Below are 20,871 nucleotides of genomic sequence, written 5' to 3'. Positions count from 1 at the left end.
CTAGTACTGTCTGGGAAAGTGTAAACGTCACATTTATGCTCCGTGAGTAACATGGCAGAAGCAGCTGTGGTGTATTTCAGTACATTATGGCGTTTTCTAACATTTCCATTGACTCGTTAAAGAAGAAAATCGATGAGGTTCGCCGGTTTCTTTCTGTATCATTACGCATCGCGAACGCGCACACTGTAGATTTCTATACACGCGGTGTTTGGGGCGCGTTCATGGCTGTGGATCCTGAGGAGGTTTTAAGTGCTGTTAATTCCACTCGTGACCACACGGGGGCACCAGAAGGCAAGTTCAACTGTAGCTGGCTGGATATTAGTGTAAGAGTTAAAACATTGTAAAATGGATGTAAAGGGGTAATTATCTTTCCCACCAGGGTATCCCAGCACTCATGATGGTGCATATTCTACATAATCTCTGATTAATAAACTTGTTGAATTATTATGTAAGACAGTATTCAACATTGTATAAGACAGTACTGTCTCCAATCCATACATCACAACTAATCTCACTGCTGTCTCAGGGGCGTAGCTAGGGTTTTTCAAAGGGGGGCTCACACACTGACTGGCAGCCTATGGTGTAGTGGTTAGCGCTGTCGCCTCACAGCAAGAAGGTCCGGGTTCGAGCCCCGTTCCCGACGAGGGCCTTTCTGTGGTGAGTTTGCATGTTCTCCCCGTGTCCGCGTGGGTTTCCTCCGGGTGCTCCGGTTTCCCCCACAGTCCAAAGACATGCAGGTTAGGTTAACTGGTGACTCTAAATTGACCGTAGGTGTGAATGTGAGTGTGAATGGTTGTCTGTGCCTATGTGTCAGCCCTGTGATGACCTGGCGACTTGTCCAGGGTGTACCCCGCCTTTCGCCCGTAGTCAGCTGGGATAGGCTCCAGCTTGCCTGTGACCCTGTAGAACAGGATAAAGCGGCTAGAGATAATGAGATGAGTTTTAGGTCGCTTATGCCGCTTTTCCACTACAAATGCAGCTGAGTTGGGCTGAGCCGTGCCGAGCCGTGCCGTACTGAGTCGAGCTGAGTGGGGCTGTTGGAGTTGCATTTCGACTACAACCGCGCTGAACCGTGCTGGCTGGAAGTGGGTGGACACATTGGGTGGAGTTAGCGAAAGTGGGTGGACGTCACGTGATGTCGTTAAGCGGCGCAAACAGTGACATCAGTGAGCTTTTAAACGGTAGTCTCACGACCCGGATAGTAAACAATGGACATGGAGTCGTTAGTGTTGCTGGTCTTGGTGCTGTGGCTTGTTGTCACCGACAACGCCAACAGATACTGGCAAGAGCGTATAGATGAGGCGAGGCGCATAAGGCTTCAGAAATTCTCGTAATTCGTAATTCTTCTTCTTCCAGGTTTATGGTGTTTACAGATCCTAGCATGCTCGCGGGGTGTGTGTGGGCATGTGAGGACACTCCTCCTCACCAATCAGTGCACAGGGGAGTGTCTGCTCACACCCCCAGCCTCACTCAGCTCGGTTTGGCTCGCTTCAGCCCCACTCCAAAACCGTGCGAGTTTTGGGTGCTAAGCAGGGCTGAAGCGAGCTGAGTCGTGCTGCTCTAAGGTAGTCGAAACACGAGCCGTGTCGGGCTGAAGTGAGCTGAAAAAAGGTAGTGGAAAAGGGCCATTAGAAACCGGCTCTTCCATTATTGCTGTTTCTTCCACGTTTTCTTGATGTCGTGTTCTAGAAACAGCACTAAAACTTAGCTTTGCAGCCACAAAATGCAACTTTGATGGAAAAAAAATATATAATAAATCACTCGCCTGTCTTCACGTCGAAAGAAGGAGGAAAGTTTCGCTTGTTTTGACATGGCGAATTATTAACACGAGGAAATACTCGTAATTCACAACTAAAAAGACTGCAGCTACACTGGCAGTTTGACCATGCTTTCTAGTGCGATCGTGTTGCGCTTGCGCAGAACTGTTTCAGTCCTGCGCGCCTTGGCTCGTGCACCTGAAGGCACGCCTCGGACTGGGCGCGTGCCTAACGAGCTCCGCCGTTAACAAAGAACACCTGTCTTTAATCAATGAACTATGTTTGGGCTATTTAAGGACTGCGCCCATGCAAGGACGATGCGAAGTATTACGCCGCGTCTAGTGTGCCTTACTGAGCCTTGTTTCCTGTCCTTGTTGACCTCCTGGTTTTTCGACTCCTGTTTCTCGTCCCTTGATCTTGTATAGTTTTGCCTCTGATATTCTGTCCGCGCCTCTACTGACTTCCTGCCTGTTTCCTCGATTACGACTTTGCCTGCTGTTTCAGACTGTTTGCCTGTTGTGTGCGTTTCACGCACTTTATGCTCATATCGCACTGTGTATAATTTAACATATCTGCATTTACATCCGCTTCTCCCACACACACTCTGACAAACTGGGTTTTCGCGCCCAAACCACAGGAAGTCCATACAGGGTTATAGAAACCCTAATGAGGCTGAGGTGACAATCTGGTTAAAAAAAAAAATTGTTCGAAAAATTACAGTGAGAGCTTTTCTAATATTCTTATGCAGCTATTGAAAAAATTTATGGTCCGACAAAGGGGGGTTCACGGGCACCCCAGGTACGTCCCTGTGTCTTATACAATTGTCTTATATAAAACAGTAGTGAGACCAGCTGTGATGTATGGATCAGAGGTGGACAAAGTACCCAACTTCATTACTTTAGTCAAAGTACAGATCCCACTCGTCAAATGTTACTCCAATACAAGTGAAAGTTCTCATCTCATCTCATTATCTCTAGCCGCTTTATCCTTCTACAGGGTCGCAGGCAAGCTGGAGTCTATCCCAGCTGACTACGGGCGAAAGGCGGGGTACACCCTGGACAAGTCGCCAGGTCATCACAGGGCTGACACATAGACACAGACAACCATTCACACTCACATTCACACCTACGGTCAATTTAGAGTCACCAGTTAACCTAACCTGCATGTCTTTGGACTGTGGGGGAAACCAGAGTACCTGGAGGAAACCCACGCGGACACGGGGAGAACATGCAAACTCCACACAGAAAGGTCCTCGCCAGCCACGGGGCTCGAACCCAGGACCTTCTTGCTGTGAGGCGACAGCGCTAACCACTACACCACCATGCCACCCCACAAGTGAAAGTTGTCCAGTCAAATTTTTACTAAAGTTAAAGTACTGAAGTACTTGCATTTAAAAATACTTAAGTATTAAAAGTACATTTTCTGTCAACACATCGTTGTATTATTGCCACAACGCTTACAAAACCTAATGCCGTTACCAAAGACAGAAATGTGAATTCACAAAATGAACGCATGCTGTGCCATCATGGTGGTTTAATGTTAAGCTAGTTAGTCAGTGAAACTCCACCTGACATGCTAGCAAACTCTTTTCAAACTCAAAATCATATTGGGTAGCTAACGCTACTAGAAAAGAAAGATTTCTACATTCTGTTTATTTGGCAAGATTATGCTAAAACATAGTTCTGAAGGGACTTCAGATAAGTTAACGTTATTCATGTTAGCGTAACTCCATTTTTACGTGCTAACTAACAATGTCCAAGTTAACTAGCGATGTGTTAGTGTTAGCCATGGACAAAGCGACGGTAACTTGGCGGGCAAATCCATAGAAAGTCATTTGACTAACCAGACTGCACAGCTATTGCAACATTATCGCTAGCTCTAAAAGCACAGACAACTTCATTGCAAGCTTTCTCTTGGAATAAAATGTTTATATGCTTCCGCAGGTTGGATGGTGAGTTTTTGTAGGCCGTGATGTGGTTTGTTTTTGGCAAACAAAGCAAACATTTAAAACAAAGCAAATCTTTAATCCTTTCAGAAAAGTGAAACATGGGTTCATGGGCCATGGGTGCGTGCATTCTTCAGAAGAACCGTCTCCTTCCGTTCTGCCATCAACTGATCGTGGTCAAATAATGCTGCGGAGAAATCACTGAACTTGATTTTATACAGTCTATGGACGTGACGTGACCCTAGTGATTACTGATCGGCTGTCTCAGTGTCAGCTGCAAAAAAACCCAATCACGTTTTAGAAAAGAAAAGAAAAAAACATCCACTTTCAAAGTTGCTTCATAGTAATGAGGACCTTGATAGAAATGTAGTGGAGTGAAAAGTACGATAGTTGCCTTTCAAATGTAGTGAAGTTAAAGTCATAAGTTTCCAAAAAAAATAATACTCAAGTAAAGTACAGATACTCAAAAAGTGTACTTAAGTACAGTACTCAAGTAAATGTACTTCGTTACTGTCCACCTCTGGTATGGATTGGAGACCGTACCCTTAACGAAGAGACAGGAGGCAAAGTTGGAGGTGGCGGAGTTGAGGATGTTAAGGTTTACGATGGGAGTGACGAGGTTGGACAGGATAAGGAACGAGCACATCAGAGGGACAGCACATAGATCCCCCCCCCCCAAAAAAAAAAAATCTGTCCCTCTGAGTTACATGTCAATCCTGGGATCAAGACGCTGACCTCTTCTGCTCCTCGGACCTGCCTGATCCATCCTGATGCCCTGTGTCTGGTTGGAGTCTCATCGCATCGCTCCTGTGGAGGACGGCCCCATATGGACAGTTGAAAGTCACACTTGGAGGACGCTCTGGACACTTACAGTAACGCTTTTGTGGCTGAGGACTACAGTTGACTTGCTAACTTTAGGACTGCGGTTGTCATGAACAGTTTTGCACTCAAGTTTCCATTAATGAAGAGTTTATAACATCAACGAAACTGACTTCATGTTAAAACTGTTAATGTTATAGTCATGCTGTCTGTTGTTGCCCAAATGAGGATGGGTTCCCTTTTGGGTCTGGTTCCTCTCGAGGTTTCTTCCTCGTGTCGTCTGAGGGAGTTTTTCCTTGCCACCGTCACCACGGGCTTGCACACTGGGGATAGATTAGGGATAAAATTGGCTGTCTTGGGTCATTCAGATTCTGTAAAGCTGCTTTGGGACAATGTCTATTGTTAAAAGCGCTATACAAAAAAAAAAAAATTCTTTATTGTCATTGCACATTACTATACAACGAAGCACTGTTTGAGGGCTGAGATCACAGCAGCATATCAATAAAATAATATACATAACCTTTTAAAAAGCAGCATATTGGCATACAAGCAGCAGTATAAGTTGCAGTATGTAATTATACAACATAACCAAACACAGTAAGGTGCGGAGTGAGAGTCCGAGTCCGGATCAGGCCTCCAGCAGAGCTTTTCCAGCCCTGGGGAAGAAGCTATTTTGGTGTCTTGCTGTTTGTGACTTTCTGACCCTAAGCCTGCCAGAGAGAAGGGTGTCGAAAAGACATTGTCCGGGCTGAGTGCAGTCAGTCCTAATCTTTGTGACCCTTAGCTTAATTCCCAAGCACATGTGGAGAGCTCGGGAATTAAGCTAAGAGAGATGAGACTGAGATGGTCTGGGCACATCCTGAGAAGAGATGCAGAGCATGTTGGAAGGAGAATGTTGAGGATGGAGCTGCCAGGCACACGAAAACGAGGAAGGCCAAAGAGGAGATACATGGATGTGGTGAGAGAGGACATGAAAGTGGCAGGTGTGGTAGAGAAGGATGCTGAAGACAGGGAGCAATGGAGACGAAAGATCCGTTGTGGCGACGCCTAATCGGGAGCAGCCAAAAGAAGAAGAAGAAGAAACTTGTTGAATTGTTATTTACCAAAGGAAATGTACAGTTGTTGATGTGGTGAGGTTTTCTATAAGGAGATGTTTATTTAGGCGGCACGGTGGTGTAGTGGTTAGCGCTGTCGCCTCACAGCAAGAAGGTCCGGGTTCGAGCCCGGTGGCCGACGAGGGCCTTTCTGTGCAGAGTTTGCATGTTCTCCCCGTGTCCGCGTGGGTTTCCTCCGGGTGCTCCGGTTTCCCCCACAGTCCAAAGACATGCAGGTTAGGTTAACTGGTGACTCTAAATTGACCGTAGGTGTGAATGTGAGTGTGAATGGTTGTCTGTGTCTATGTGTCAGCCCTGTGATGACCTGGCGACTTGTCCAGGGTGTACCCCACCTTTCGCCCGTAGTCAGCTGGGATAGGCTCCAGCTTGCCTGCGACCCTGTAGAACAGGATAAAGCGGCTAGAGATAATGAGATGAGATGTTTATTTAACATTTATGGAAGGAGTCTTGAGTGTCAGTGATTTGCAGCAGTCAGTTTTCCAGCTTGGGAAAGTCTTCAGGACAGAGGATTTGGTGCTGTCGTTTCTTTTTCTCTTGCACTCCCCCCCCCCCCCCCCCCCCCCCAAGTTCAACAGCAAAACTAGAGAGGCTGGTAGGTAAGGGAACAAATGTTTAGAGCTACTATAACATAAGTGACAACAGGAATCTGTCTCATGGGCATTCCACAGCATTAAGTCATTAAATGTAACTATAAATGGACAAAAAGTACAACATGTTGTACTGTAATGAATACAAAATGGTAATCATTGGCAAATTGCTGGATTAAAAGGGAAAAAAAATAACCAGCTGGTAACAATAAGTCTGGGGTAGTAACACTAATTCCACAGCACACCACTCCATAATTGATTATTTTCCTAAAACAGCATGCACAAAAGTGTTTTATGCCTTACTTAAAGATGCTGATGGTATTGTGATTGATATGTTTGTTATAGTGCAGGGCTTTTCAAAGTGTGGGGCGCGCCTCCCCTAGGGGGCACCAGAGTTCTTCGGGGGGGCGCAACGTGAGGAAAAATAAACCAGAATAAGTTACTATTGCGGACATTTAGCGAACTTCTGGAGCGATTTTTAGTACCTAAAGCTACAGTGAGTGAGGAGACAGAGTCTGGGCCAAGCAAAAAAAGAAAGAAGTATGACCACGATTATTTAAAGTTTGGATTTTCATGGACTGGATCTGAAGATGCTCCACTGCCACAGTGTGTTGTCTGCCAAGAGGTGCTAGCTAACGATGCTATGAGATGTTTAAAATGTGTAAAAAAAAGATGTTTTAATAAAGCTCATATGTTTTAAATGTGTAAAAAAAGATGTTTTCAAAAAGCACAGATGTTTAAAATGTGTAAAAAAAAGATATTTTAAAAAAGCACAGATGTTTAAAATGTGTAAAAAAGATCTTTTAATAAAGCTCATATGTTTTAAATGTGTAAAAAAAGATGTTTTCAAAAAGCACAGATGTTTAAAATGTGTAAAAAAAGATATTTTAAAAAAGCACAGATGTTTAAAATGTGTAAAAAAGATGTTTTAATAAAGCTCATATGTTTTAAATGTGTAAAAAAAGATGTTTTCAAAAAGCACAGATGTTTAAAATGTGTAAAAAAAGATATTTTAAAAAAGCACAGATGTTTAAAATGTGTAAAAAAAGATATTTTAAAAAAGCACAGATGTATAAAATGTGTAAAAAAAGATGTTTTAATAAAGCTCATATGTTTTAAATGTGTAAAAAAAGATGTTTTCAAAAAGCACAGATGTTTAAAATGTGTAAAAAAAGATATTTTAAAAAAGCACAGATGTATAAAATGTGTAAAAAAAGATGTTTTAATAAAGCTCATGTTTTAAATGTGTAAAAAAAAGATGTTTTCAAAAAGCACAGATGTTTAAAATGTGTAAAAAGATATTTTAAAAAAGCACAGATGTTTAAAATGTGTAAAAAAAGATGTTTTAATAAAGCTCATATGTTTTAAATGTGTAAAAAAAGATGTTTTCAAAAAGCACAGATGTTTAAAATGTGTAAAAAAAGATATTTTAAAAAAGCACAGATGTTTAAAATGTGTAAAAGAAAAAATAAAAATGTGTACAACAGCCATTTTTTTTAATACGAATGGAACATTAAGTATAGCAACAACAAAAATTGTGTGTGGGGGGGCGCTGTTGTTTATTTGCTCTCTGAGGGGGGGCTGACTCTCCCACACTTTGAAAACCCCTGTTATAGTGGCATTTTGTCACTATTAGTAATGTGTTATTATCTATTAGTAACAAGTATTGTGATCTAATTTTCAGTTTCCTGACTCTAAGATGGTTATTTGATCTCTGTGTTTCTTTTTTAATGTGTTGATTTTAAAGTGAACATGAGTTTCGGGTTCTGCGATGCCAGTAAGAAGCTGGTGGATGTGTCGGCTCTGCTGAGGGCGGCTGAAGCTCACTCTCTGCCAGGCCTGGGAGTCTGTGTGCAGCGGCAGACACTGATGGACACGCTGAGAGTTTTGGGCAGAGACACTCAAGGTTAGTCTGCTCATAGAATTTCAACATAAATTGTCAGTTTGGGATTTTTGTATATATGGTATAAATGCACAGGTGATTATAAGAAATCTCGCACGCTGATTGGTTGAGAAATTTGGATTATTTCTTGATAATCACCTCGAGCGACTCGGCAAAATGGCTTCCAATTGCTTTGACGCCATAAGTGAGGAATTATGAAAGAAAATACTATTCCAAAAAGCACTAAATATGCTACGAAGTTTGGTCTAAAACTATTGAAAGTTAAGGCTGAATTGTGATTTATTTTATCTATTTCAAAACAAAGTATTTTATGTGACTCGGCGTAGATAAGTGACACAAGTCTGTGCCGTGCCTTTATTACCTTTAACTTTTGAAGTTTGAAATAAATTAATATTTTTAGTAAAATTTTTTAAAATAAATCACCTGTGTATTTATACAAAATTAATTATCTGCCTCAGGCTCAGTGAATATCAGTGATTGATTATTTTTTTCGCGGTCCGGTTTCCATCAAATCTTGCGCTCTGATTGGCTTGCAAGTGGTCCGGAATCCTACCATACGGACCCCGGTTACGGACCTTTGGTGATTCGCTCGTTCACAACAACAAACATAGTAGCAATTTTTGGTAACATTTATTTTCGCATTTCCCAGTATAATAGCATTAATTTTACAGCATGGATAGCGATAACGACAGTGTTCACAGCGAAAGCGAGTTTTACTACCCTGATGAAGACCAAATATTGAAAACATTTCAAGAGAAAGGTGAAAACCTGTAACTGTTGCTAACACCGAGCAAAAACATGGCTGAATCCTGAATAACTCAATTTTGTATAAATAGGGGACTACATAGGTGGCAAAATGTAGGTTTTTTTTCCTGCCATGGAAGTGCACTTGTATACCGAGGAGGAAGCCATTTGCATTACAGCCGTGAATGAGGATTCAAAATGCCGGCTCGCCTTGGCTTTGTTTTCCCTTTCGGGCACTCTGATTTTCTGTTAGAATTTGGTAAAGAAAAAAAAATTATATTATTTACCAGCTTAAGGTCAGCCCGTATCATCAGGGATGAAAGTCTTCCGGATTTACCCGGAAATCTGGATATTTGACAAAACTCTTGAAAATCTCCGGTTTTCCGAATGGAGAAATTTATTTTTTGGATTTTTCGCGTTCCTAGACGCGGCGTAATACTTCGCATCGTCCTCCTTCTTCTTCTTCTTTTGATTAATGGCGTTTCACAATATTTAATTGTATATCGCCACCTACTGTATAGGAGTGTGTGAGTTGGTCAGGTCAAGTCTTTGGCATGATAGAGAAAAAAAAATTATATAAGGGGATTAGGAAAGTGTATGGAACTAAATTCTTCCCATTAGTCTAGTGTCTGTCAGATACGTCATAAAGGCTTTAATACTCTTTCCCTTCATTCCCTCCTCTTTCAGAATGTTATGAATGTCTCCTTCTTTACCTACTTGTTCTAACCATTTTCGCATCGTCCTTGCATGGGCGCGGTCCTTAAATAGCCCAAACATAGTTCATTGATTAAAGACAGGTGTTCTTTGTTAACGGCGCGCGTGCCAGAGCTCGCATGAGCTAAGGTGCGCAGGACTGACACCGTTCTGCGCAAGCGCAACACAATCGCAGTAGAAAGCATGTTCAAGCTGCCAGTGTAGCTGCAGTCTTTTTAGTTGCAAATTACGAGTATTTCCTCTTGTGTTAATAATTCGCCATGTCAAAACAAGCAAAACTTTCCTCCTTCTTTCGATGTGAAGAGAGGTAAGTGATTTATTCTGTATTTTTCCATCAAAGTTGCATTTTGTGGTTTCGAAGCTAAGTTTTAGTGCCGTTTCTAGAACACGACATCAAGAAAACGTGGAAGAAACAGCAATAATGGAAGAGCCGGTTTCTAAGCTGCCTAAAACTAGCAATGGTAATTATTTTTTGTTACATAATGCACTCAGACTGCCAGTCAGTGTGTGACTCCTCCCCCTTGAAAAATCCTAGCAACGCCCCTGATTTACATGAGAAATTTGGTATTCATTGGCGTGTTTAAATTTACAGACAATACGAACTAATGTCAACAATTGGCTTCAACTCGCATAAATATGAATTGGAAATGTTTAGTTCACTTTAGCTTCTGCAAACGCACAACTCTACTAAAAGATTGATAAACGAGGCTCAATGTCCCCAACATTGAAACCTGAAAGCTTTAGAAACTCTAACAGACCTTTACTTTTTAACAGAACTGTTTAGGGATTTTGCTGAGTTTACCTTCAACTGTCTGATTTTTTTCAAAGTAATGAATTGTGTAGCAGGAAAATCACCGCGTTTTCTAAATGCACTCCTGAAAACTACTCATTAACTAGGGGAAATAAATTTGATATTTTTGACATGTTAATCATTAATGTACATGAAAGAAAAAGGCTTAAAAGTTATAACTTGTTTTAGTGAAAATAAGTACTAAAATGCACTAGAATGCAGGGTTTTGCGTGTTATGTTATTAAAATATTTTCGGGGGACGTTCCCCCCCCCCCCATATCTTAGTTTGACTTTCAAAAGTTGAGGGTTTTTTTTCTTTGCTCCACTTTCATCTCTAGTATCATGAAATACCGTGACCTCGGCCCAGAGGCCTCGATCAGTATTTTCAAGACCTCGGTCACGGGATTTCACGATACGGATCTCCCAGCTGGTAAATAATATATATATATATATATATATATATATATATATATATATATATATATATTATCCATACAGGACACTTTTTCCATGGAATAAAAGAATATAATTCTGTTTCCTTCTAGCGGGTTTCGTTCATTTGGTTTGATAGCATGCAATATTGTTAGCATATCGCTTATCCTACGTTTATTACGTCACTCTACTCAATGGAGAATGAGCGTTCAATATGGTTTACGATATTGCATGGTTGTCAAGACAACATGACATCACATGTCGGGGACATAAAATATATAATAATATATGTATAATATAATAATGTATGTATAATAATAATAATAATAATAATAATAATAATATTGACTGGCTTTTTTATCGTGGTATATCAGATATATTCCATTCAGTTAGCATGATATTGAACTCGTCTTTGACTCCTTCAGTATCATGCTATCTGAATGGAATATACTGGTATTCGATATAGCACAAAAAAAAAGCCAGCCAATATTATTTAAATAATAAACTTGCCTTCGTCTCAGTTATTATTCACTGATATTCACTTCACCTTCAGCAAATAAGTTATATAATATGCTGCACTTAATCCAGATGGGACGTCATGTGGACCTCTGCTACCTGATGAGTTCATGAACTCTAAGAAGGCTCATGAGGTGCCAGCTATGGCTGAAGTGGTGGCTGCTTTATCCAGATGCTGCAAAGTCAAACAGGTAAGAAACATCTTGTAATTAGGACAGTCCCAAAAATTGGCCCCAGGAATGTCTGGCCTGTCTGAAATCGGTGGTCTGGGGTTTACGCCAAGTGAACACGGGTGCAGTCCTTACTCGGTGTGAAAGAGATCACAGGCCTTGGCAGCCAATAATGTGATTAGTTGAAGTTTCAGATTTCACAGCAGCATGGATGCGAAAGATACTGAAGTCGTTCTCACTTTGCCGTAATGATGACATTCGGACGTCACTACAACATGCTGTATACATTTTTTAGCAGGTCAAATTAGAAATATATTTTATTATGAACAGAGGTGCCAACATTTAGGGTTGATCCAAAGCATTTGCAATTTTTTTGCAAACCCTTTGCTATGGCAGTATAGCAGTGGCGGCTGGTAGTCTTTCAAACAGGGGAGGCTGGTTGGTTACGATATTTCCAGATTTTAAAAGAAAAAACATAAATTTTGCCCATACTCTTGCCTCTGATCTGGCTGATTGTTGGCAGGGTCACAAACTGTGAAATAACAGGTTCTTTTGGCCCATTAGCCTACTGTCCAATATACATGATGGTGGTGTTGGGGGGGGTATATTTGAACATTTTATATTTTAAAATTGTGGCATGTTGTTTAAAAATTGATCATTATTGAAAGCAGCTCTTTGTCAGGAACCTCAGCAGTAACAGCAGAGTGTTCTGGAATAGGCACAAGCACTGACCTTGGGGAGCCAAACATAGAGCTGGGTGCCACACATTTCATTCAATGACACTTTCCCTATATTTTACTTATTTTGACTGAGAAATGTTTTATTGACAATTTTGATAACCCTTCACTTTTAATCCAGGTCTGTAGTGTGAAATGTTCTTGGCTGTGTTTTTGTTTAAAAATGTTTTACAAATTGTAGCTGTGTTTAATTCATATCCAGAAAAATATATATTCCAATATAATATACTCAGCATAAACATTTTAAATAGATTCTATATTTTTGGTCCATCCATGACATATTACTAAAGTAGCCTATTTACTGTTGTTGATGTGGGTCACTTGCTGTTAGCCAATTCACTTTCTCGTACCAGGAGAACTGAAAGGAACGAGTATTATTCCCTACCTTTTTCACCAAGTCAATTTGAGGCGTTGGTCTACCCTGCTCTTTAATTTTAATTTTTTCCTCGAAAGGAAGACTGGCAAATGGCTTCGCCAAAATTAAATCAACAATGCTTGGCATCCGTGCGCAGCTTTCTTGCTAGCTGACTAGCCCCCTCAAGTTCAGTCACTCAAATAAACGAAATTTCTGGAACTAAGATAGCAAACTTGACAACACTATATTTACACTTTATTTACAATGAAAATGTATACAAACTAAAAAAGCTGGTAGAAACTGTATGTAATGAATGAAATCAAAATGTAAGCCGATCTCTTACAATACACCACACCACTTGTGAATCCGCATGGGACTGAACTGAAATTCACCGCTGCCTGTCTATATTTGAAACGAGCTGTCCATCAAAGAAAATATCCGGCCGCTTTCACCAATCACCAGTCTCTTCGCGGAACCTGCCATGTCCCTCCCATGTGAGGCTCGGAGTCCGTAGGCGGGCGTTTTCGCAGTATTTGTCCAATAACCGTCTTGCATTTTGAGATTGAAAAGCGCAGAGCTCCCAAATGCCATTGAAGTCCACTGAGGCTGGGAGTCCGTGGGAGTCCGTAGGCGGGCATTTTCGCAGTATTTGTCCGATAATCGTCTTGCATTTTGAGATTGAAAAGCGCAGAGCTCCCAAATGCCATTCAAGTCCACTGAGGCTGGGCTGCATCGCGCTGTCACGAGGGGGAGAAACTCACGCACACATTAAAGTTATAAGGGCATTTTTAGAGGAGGCTGAGTCTCCCTCGTTGTCTTAGAGCAATTGCCCGTGCAGTATAGTGTATGACTGAAACCTACACTTTTGTTCTTTTCAGCCAGAACAAAGACAATAAAATTCACCCAGCGTAAAAAAAAAAAGCTGTGGAATGTGAAAGACACATATTTGCTCCTGGTAGCGGTGTTGAATTTATCTAACTGAAATTTGACCTGTGATTGTTTTTGTTCTGTTTTTTTTTTCTCTCTGCCTGCTCAGGCTTTCTGTTTTGCCAGAGTCGGCACCTCTGTTGAGAACAGTGAAGGTTATCGATTAATTCTTAATTTCCAAATATTTTTCATACAACAGAAGAGACATATAAAATTAATAAGCAAACAAACAAGTGATCCCAGAATTTATTCTGGGGCTGGTATGAAAAGGTGCTTACTACTTCCTTATGTCCTCTCTCTTTCTCAGGTTATAGATGTGGGCTCAGGTAAAGGTTACCTGTGCTCTTTCCTCTCCATGCAGTACAACCTGGAGGTGTTTGGCATCGACTGCTCCAGCACAAACACGCGTGGTGCTCAGGAGAGGAACAGGAAACTAAAGAAGTTTTCCAGAGCTTACCAAAAGCACTGGAAAGTCAGGAGTAACCAGGAAGTTCTAAATAAAGAAATGAGAGATAAGAAAGATGATGATGATGAACAAGAAGAGAGAATGCAAAGCCATCAGAGATCCAGAGAGGAGGACGATGGCGCAGAAGAGAGAGAAATGAAAACGCATGCCACAATCGACAGAAATAATCACATGACTGAAGCGCAGTGCTCTTCTTCAACACATCTGGACACGGATGCTCTCTCTGCCTTGAGTGGCTCCATAGGATCAGAATCAACAAATGATGATTTCGAGAACCCTTTTTTCACAACGTTAGCACCTGAAGTTGTGGAGCAAGCCTCCTGTCGGGTTTCCCCCAGCCAGCTGAGTGCGGAGGAGAGAGAGAGGAGGAAGAGAGAGAACCTCGAGAGGAAGGCACGGCATGGAAAAGGCAACAGTGACCCCAAAAACCTGTACTCACCTCTGACATCTTACGTGACAGCAGAAACAGAGCTCAGCACACTGATTACAGAGCTGGAGGTGAGGGGTGAACAATACTGCACCACGCTGAGCATGGACAACTTCTTTTTTTAACATTATTTAGATTCAGAGATTAACAGGTCAAGCTCACGCTCAGCACAATGAGGTTTTGCAAAACCGAATTGTAATTGCTTAAAGGTCCCATGGCATGGTGGTTTGTTGATGCTTTAAACGGGCTCGTGGAGGCTTCCGGATGTTATATCCGCAGCCTTTCTCGAAATGAACCCTCGGCACGTAAATATAGCCTCCTGGGAGAAAGCCCCATTTCAGCGCTTTTCCCAGTGCGTCGTTTTGCTGATGAGAAGCAGGAGGCGGGGAAGGGTAGAGGGTGGGGGCGGGCCATGGGGGAGGGGGAGGGGCTTGACCAAGCTGCGCACACACATACTCGCTGCTATCAGCGCCTGTAGCCACGCTGCTAAGACAAAACCCCGTTCTCCCTCGGACTCCTTTCGTAAACTCAACGTGACACAGAGAACAGAGAGTGAGAGTGTTCGGAGTGGTAGTTTACGAACGTATAATACCCTAGGCTTGAACACGCACTCCATAACCAAAGAGGATAGAAGCAGCAACTACAACAACATATCGCTTATCCAACAGAAGACATGCATTGCGGAGCAATAGTGAAACATAAGCTCATAAGTTACAGTCAATTTCCATACTAAACTCAGTTTAACAGAGCATGCTGCATGCTCTGTAGTTTTGTAGCGCAGATTACCTGGCTAACTGCAGGAAGCGGTTAGCTGCACAGCTAATGTAGCCATTGCTAGGCTAACGCACCGATTTTAAAACACGGCAAAACGACCAGTTATACACTTACTTGTTCGGTGTTTGTTGCTGATGCGGCAGGGATGCTTGGTACGGACCCAGGCTTCAGTGACAGTTGATGTGCAAAACCTGCCCTGTACTGTCCCAAGTTGTGGAAACATTCCTCAGGAAAATGCTTCCGACAAACATACACCATCTTAGGTAGACTCGACGGCGTATTATTGAAGTAAATAAAATTAAGCCACTGCGTCTTCAGGGGCTCTCCCGTCGGCAGTAAAAACAGACTCTTTTCTGTGTTGTCACATCCATGTACAACGCAATTTCCATGTTTCGCTCACTTAGGTGATGCCATGTTGTTGTGTCCTCTATGGTCTCCTCACTACAACTGGGCGGGCAATCCATACAGTGGGTGGGAATTCAGAGGGGGGGGGCGTGGGGATCATCTCCCTTGCTGACGTAGTAAAGGGAAGAGCTTATCAACGCGCCGTTTTGACGCGCCATTCTCAAATGTTGGGCATAGTTTGGTTTACACATTATGAAATTTCTAGCCACTGGGGTGACTTAAGAAGGTCAGAGGAACTCATTTTAATGTTAAAAAACCTCAGAAAGTGAAAATTTCATGCCATGGGACCTTTAAAGGGATCCTCCAGCGGATTTCTTCTCAAACTTATTTTAAGTAAAAGTAGTCACAGATTTCAAAAATCAAACTTTCATTTTCAGAGACCAAATAGCGTTTGAGAAAAATGAATTTTCTTTAAAATGTCAGATGGGTTTCCTGCGGTGGTGACGTATCTGATGACGTCAGGTAGCGGTCGCTTGGAGCAACTCAGATGTTTATAATCTCTGTTTACATCGAAGTTTTACAAGTATTTTTACTGAATTTATCAGTTTTTAAATAAGTGTGCCTCATTGTGTATCATATAACTGCCACAATGATGCTAAAAAGAAAGCACAAGCTGGAACTAGACTGCATTTCCACAGAGAAATGCAAAGTGTGCTTGCTCAGCTGTAGCAGAGGGTTACCGACAGAGACTGGATCAGACATGAGATCTTGTGCTGCAAAATCTCTCTCTTTTTTCTTTTTTTTTTTACAGTATCTACAGAAAGTGTGTGTGTGTGTGGCAAAGTGATCCCTTTAAATAGGGTAGAATCATATCAAGGACTGATGCGCCAAATTATCTACTATATCAAGCTACATTTACCAAATAATCTGGCCTCAGTTTCCCAAAAGCATCGTAGCACAAAGGTCATCGTTAAGAGCAATTCCACGAAATGGTCAACCCAAGGGGTGAAAACTCATTTTGTATACACTACCGTTCAAAAGTTTGGGGTCACTTTGAAATGTCCTTATTTTTGAAAGAAAAGCACTGTTCTTTTCAATGAAGATCACTTTAAACTAATCAGAAATCCACTCTATACATTGCTAATGTGGTAAATGACTATTCTAGCTGCAAATGTCTGGGTTTTGGTGCAATATCTCCATAGGTGTATAGAGGCCCATTTCCAGCAACTCTCACTCCAGTGTTCTAATGGTACAATGTGTTTGCTCATTGCCTCAGAAGGCTAATGGATGATTAGAAAACCCTTGTACAATCATGTTAGCACAGCTGAAAACAGTTTAGCTCTTTAGAGAAGCTATAAAACTGACCTTCCTTTGAGCAGATTGAGTTTCTGGAGCATCACATTTGTGGGGTCGATTAAATGCTCAAAATGGCCAGAAAAATGTCTTGACTATATTTTCTATTCATTTTACAACTTATGGTGGTAAATAAAAGTGTGACTTTTCATGGAAAACACAAAATTGTCTGGGTGACCCCAAACTTTTGAATGGTAGTATATATGGTATTAAATTTGATTGGGTTATTATTAGTAATGATTGGTTCATTCACTTGCAGTCAGTATTTTTGTGCTGAACTCATGTCACATGACTGGCGGCCATTTTGAAATCGGCAGATCCAAGCACGTACTTTAAACCCAAAACTAATAGACACAAAGAAGCACTCAAACTGCTGTCAAAAGTCCTAATCAGGTAAGTTAAACTGTGTTTTATATCAAATGGACCTTATTCTTTACATTTCCATGAAAAAATTGATTCCACTGAGTAATTATCACAGCTTTGGGGCCTTTTAGATCTAACAAGTAGCTTTGTTCACTGATTGATATTATGACTAAGAAAGAGAAAATTACCACGTTTCATCTCTCTCTGTACATCAAATCATATGTAAATTTGGAAAGTGTTGCGTCAGTTACCGAGAATGTTCCGTCAGTTACTGTACGTTCCATGATCTCAACTGTCAGTTCTAAACATTTTTCATAGTTTATTTTTTTCATTGTATACTTTGGCATGTTAAAAGCAAAGTTGGAAAAAATGTTAATAAAATTGCAGCAAGTTTCACAGAAATTGGCGTTTGTACTTGCGTGTTCACTGTTGTCGAATTCTCCAAGTCGCGTCAGTTACCGATGTTATCCGCATGCCACTAAATAAATTATTCATATCTGGAAAAACTCTGTGTTGTCCAAGATGGCCTTTGGGCCTTAAGTCATCATACATTTGTTTGAGTTTGCTCTTTCTATAATAGCCACACAGTTTAATTTTAAACCCTCTGAATGTTGCGTCAGTTACTCGTGGAATTGCCCTTCAATGGTAGAGCGAGCAGCACAATGAACACTCTCTCTCCTAGTTAAGATGCTCTTTGCATTAAGAGGCTTTTGGGAAACCCACCCCTGATTTGTTCCTTAGAGTAAAATGAATGCCCATATAATGAGATTTCAATTTCAGTCCAATTCATGTTTTTAAAAAAAATATATATCAGCTTTTAGTATCGATCATGGAGCTGTGAGATGGCAACGCTTCCCATTTCACCACAAATTCATAATCAGAATTCTTGAATTATTTTGAAGTCAGATGACAATTGGGGTTGCATGGCATATACTGTATCAAAGGCGATAGCTGCTTATCTGTGTTATCCGTCTGATCACTCCGCTGGAAGTGTAATATTTTAGACAACCAGCAATAAGATCCAAATAAACACCAGAAACTGCTTTCTGATGTGATATAGCAGTAAGGTAGCCTGCAGTTATTCTAATAAATGATCATGGTGTGGTTTATGTGAAGTCAGGAGATACTGTATGTCTCTCTTCCAGGATGCGGTCATGGTGGGCTTGCATACGTGTGGAGATCTAGCTCCCAGCACACTGCGCATGTTCGAGGCCAAACAGGAGCTTCAGGCCGTGTGCAGCGTAGGCTGTTGCTACCATCTCCTCTCTGAGGAGTTTGATGAAGATGCACAGGGTGAGTGCACTCCCAGCTACTCTCACACACACACAGTTGATTCCAATCATGCGGCATTGCAGTTATTTCAGGAGCCAAGTGGCTGTGATCCAGTGATCGTGACCAACTCCATGATTTATGATATCTAATTATGTTGAAATGCCTGATGCAGGGTTTGAAAAGAAGAGAACTGGTCCTTTTTCTCACTAATTATCCAACTGTCTTTTCAGGCAAATACAATCTTTTTGAAGTGCTGTCTCCTGAACATTCATGCTTTAGAGTATACGAGGAATCTGACTCTCTTGTTGAGCTCTTATTGTGCTTATAGACATTACATGTGATAATAACATAGACAAAACTGGTTAGATAGAAACACAAACCTAAGCAGACATCTCTGAAACAGTCTTACGGTTCCTAGGAACAGGTTGTGTATTCCTAAACCCAATTCAGTGGCAATCTTGCATTGGATTAGTCAAGTTGTCTCCTACGTCAAAAAAAAAGCTGTTAGTAAAGGCAGGCTCTTACACTGAGAGAAATCCTGTCGTTAGCAGCTTTGTCTCAACTAACACTACTTCCCTACAATCAGAGTCCAGCTTTAGAAGAGCCAACAGCAACAACCGAGCGAGTGAAAACAGAATTAATGAGAGCAGTTCTATGATGTTGGGCTCACATTCCTGCTATTCCTAACCTTATGAAGCGTCTCCAGTTGTTCTGGGGTTTAATGAGATTCATGCACAAGTAAAGGAGTTGTATAATAATGTTATGGTTTGAAATGCAGCTCATACCAGAAAATATCCAATTTGGTGGATAGTGTGGTTTGGTGTCTCTGTGCTCAAATACCGAGGCTTGTAGTACAACCCCAATTCCAAAAAAGTTGGGACAAAGTACAAATTGTAAATAAAAACGGAATGCAATAATTTACAAATCTCAAAAACTGATATTGTATTCACAATAGAACATAGACAACATATCAAATGTTGAAAGCGAGACATTTTGAAATTTCATGCCAAATATTGGCTCATTTGAAATTTCATGACAGCAACACATCTCAAAAAAGTTGGGATGGGGCAATAAGAGGCTGGAAAAGTTAAAGGTACAAAAAAGGAACAGCTGGAGGACCAAATTGCAACTCATTAGGTCAATTGGCAATAGGTCATTAACATGACTGGGTATAAAAAGAGCATCTTGGAGTGGCAGCGGCTCTCAGAAGTAAAGATGGGAAGAGGATCACCAATCCCCCTAATTCTGCGCCGACAAATAGTGGAGCAATATCAGAAAGGAGTTCGACAGTGTAAAATTGCAAAGAGTTTGAACATATTATCATCTACGGTGCATAATATCATCAAAAGATTCAGAGAATCTGGAAGAATCTCTGTGCGTAAGGGTCAAGGCCGGAAAACCATACTGGGTGCCCGTGATCTTCGGGCCCTTAGACGGCACTGCATCACATACAGGTATGCTTCTGTATTGGAAATCACAAAATGGGCTCAGGAATATTTCCAGAGAACATTATCTGTGAACACAATTCACCGTGCCATCCGCCGTTGCCAGCTAAAACTCTATAGTTCAAAGAAGAAGCCGTATCTAAACATGATCCAGAAGCGCAGACGTCTTCTCTGGGCCAAGGCTCATTTAAAATGGACTGTGGCAAAGTGGAAAACTGTTCTGTGGTCAGACGAATCAAAATTTGAAGTTCCTTATGGAAATCAGGGACGCCGTGTCATTCGGACTAAAGAGGAGAAGGATGACCCAAGTTGTTATCAGTGCTCAGTTCAGAAGCCTGGATCTCTGATGGTATGGAGTTGCATTAGTGCATGTGGCATGGGCAGCTTACACATCTGGAAAGACACCATCAATGCTGAAAGGTATATCCAGGTTCTAGAGCAACATATGCTCCCATCCAGATGACGTCTCTTTCAGGGAAGACCTTGCATTTTCCAACATGACAATGCCAAACCACACACTGCATCAATTACAGCATCATGGCTGTGTAAAAGAAGGGTCCGGGTACTGAACTGGCCAACCTGCAGTCCAGATCTTTCACCCATAGAAAACATTTGGCGCATCATAAAATGGAAGATACGACAAAAAAGACCTAAGGCAGTTGAGCAACTAGAATCCTACATTAGACAAGAATGGGTTAACATTCCTATCCCTAAACTTGAGCAACTTGTCTCCTCAGTCCCCAGACGTTTACAGACTGTTGTAAAGAGAAAAGGGGATGTCTCACAGTGGTAAACATGGCCTTGTCCCAACCTTTTTGAGATGTGGTGTTGTCATGAAATTTAAAACCACCTAATTTTTCTCTTTAAATGATGCATATTCTCAGTTTAAACATTTGATATGTCATCTATGTTCTA

The 20,871-nt window shown here is 41.3% G+C and overlaps 1 protein-coding gene across 2 annotated transcripts in view; it reads left to right on the top strand.

Annotated features, from left to right (window-relative positions):
* The first annotated feature begins 43 nt into the window (after nt 1–43).
* mettl25 (methyltransferase like 25) overlaps nt 44–20,871 on the top strand; it is a 36,688-nt gene continuing 15,860 nt past the window's right edge. For both annotated transcript variants that reach the window (XR_009651015.1, XM_060903314.1), the window contains exons 1-5: nt 44–291; nt 7,971–8,129; nt 11,395–11,513; nt 13,819–14,475; nt 18,385–18,532. Coding sequence is in view for 1 of the 2 variants with exons in the window: in XM_060903314.1 (XP_060759297.1) it covers nt 87–291; nt 7,971–8,129; nt 11,395–11,513; nt 13,819–14,475; nt 18,385–18,532 (1,288 nt within the window). In the remaining variant the exon portion in view is untranslated. The remainder of the gene's footprint in view (nt 292–7,970; nt 8,130–11,394; nt 11,514–13,818; nt 14,476–18,384; nt 18,533–20,871) is intronic.

Source organism: Neoarius graeffei, chromosome 21 (assembly GCF_027579695.1).
Source record: "Neoarius graeffei isolate fNeoGra1 chromosome 21, fNeoGra1.pri, whole genome shotgun sequence".
In the NCBI taxonomy this organism is placed as follows: Eukaryota; Metazoa; Chordata; class Actinopteri; order Siluriformes; family Ariidae; genus Neoarius; species Neoarius graeffei.
Note: the sequence above shows the minus strand (reverse complement) of the source record. Positions and strands in the feature narration are given on the sequence as shown.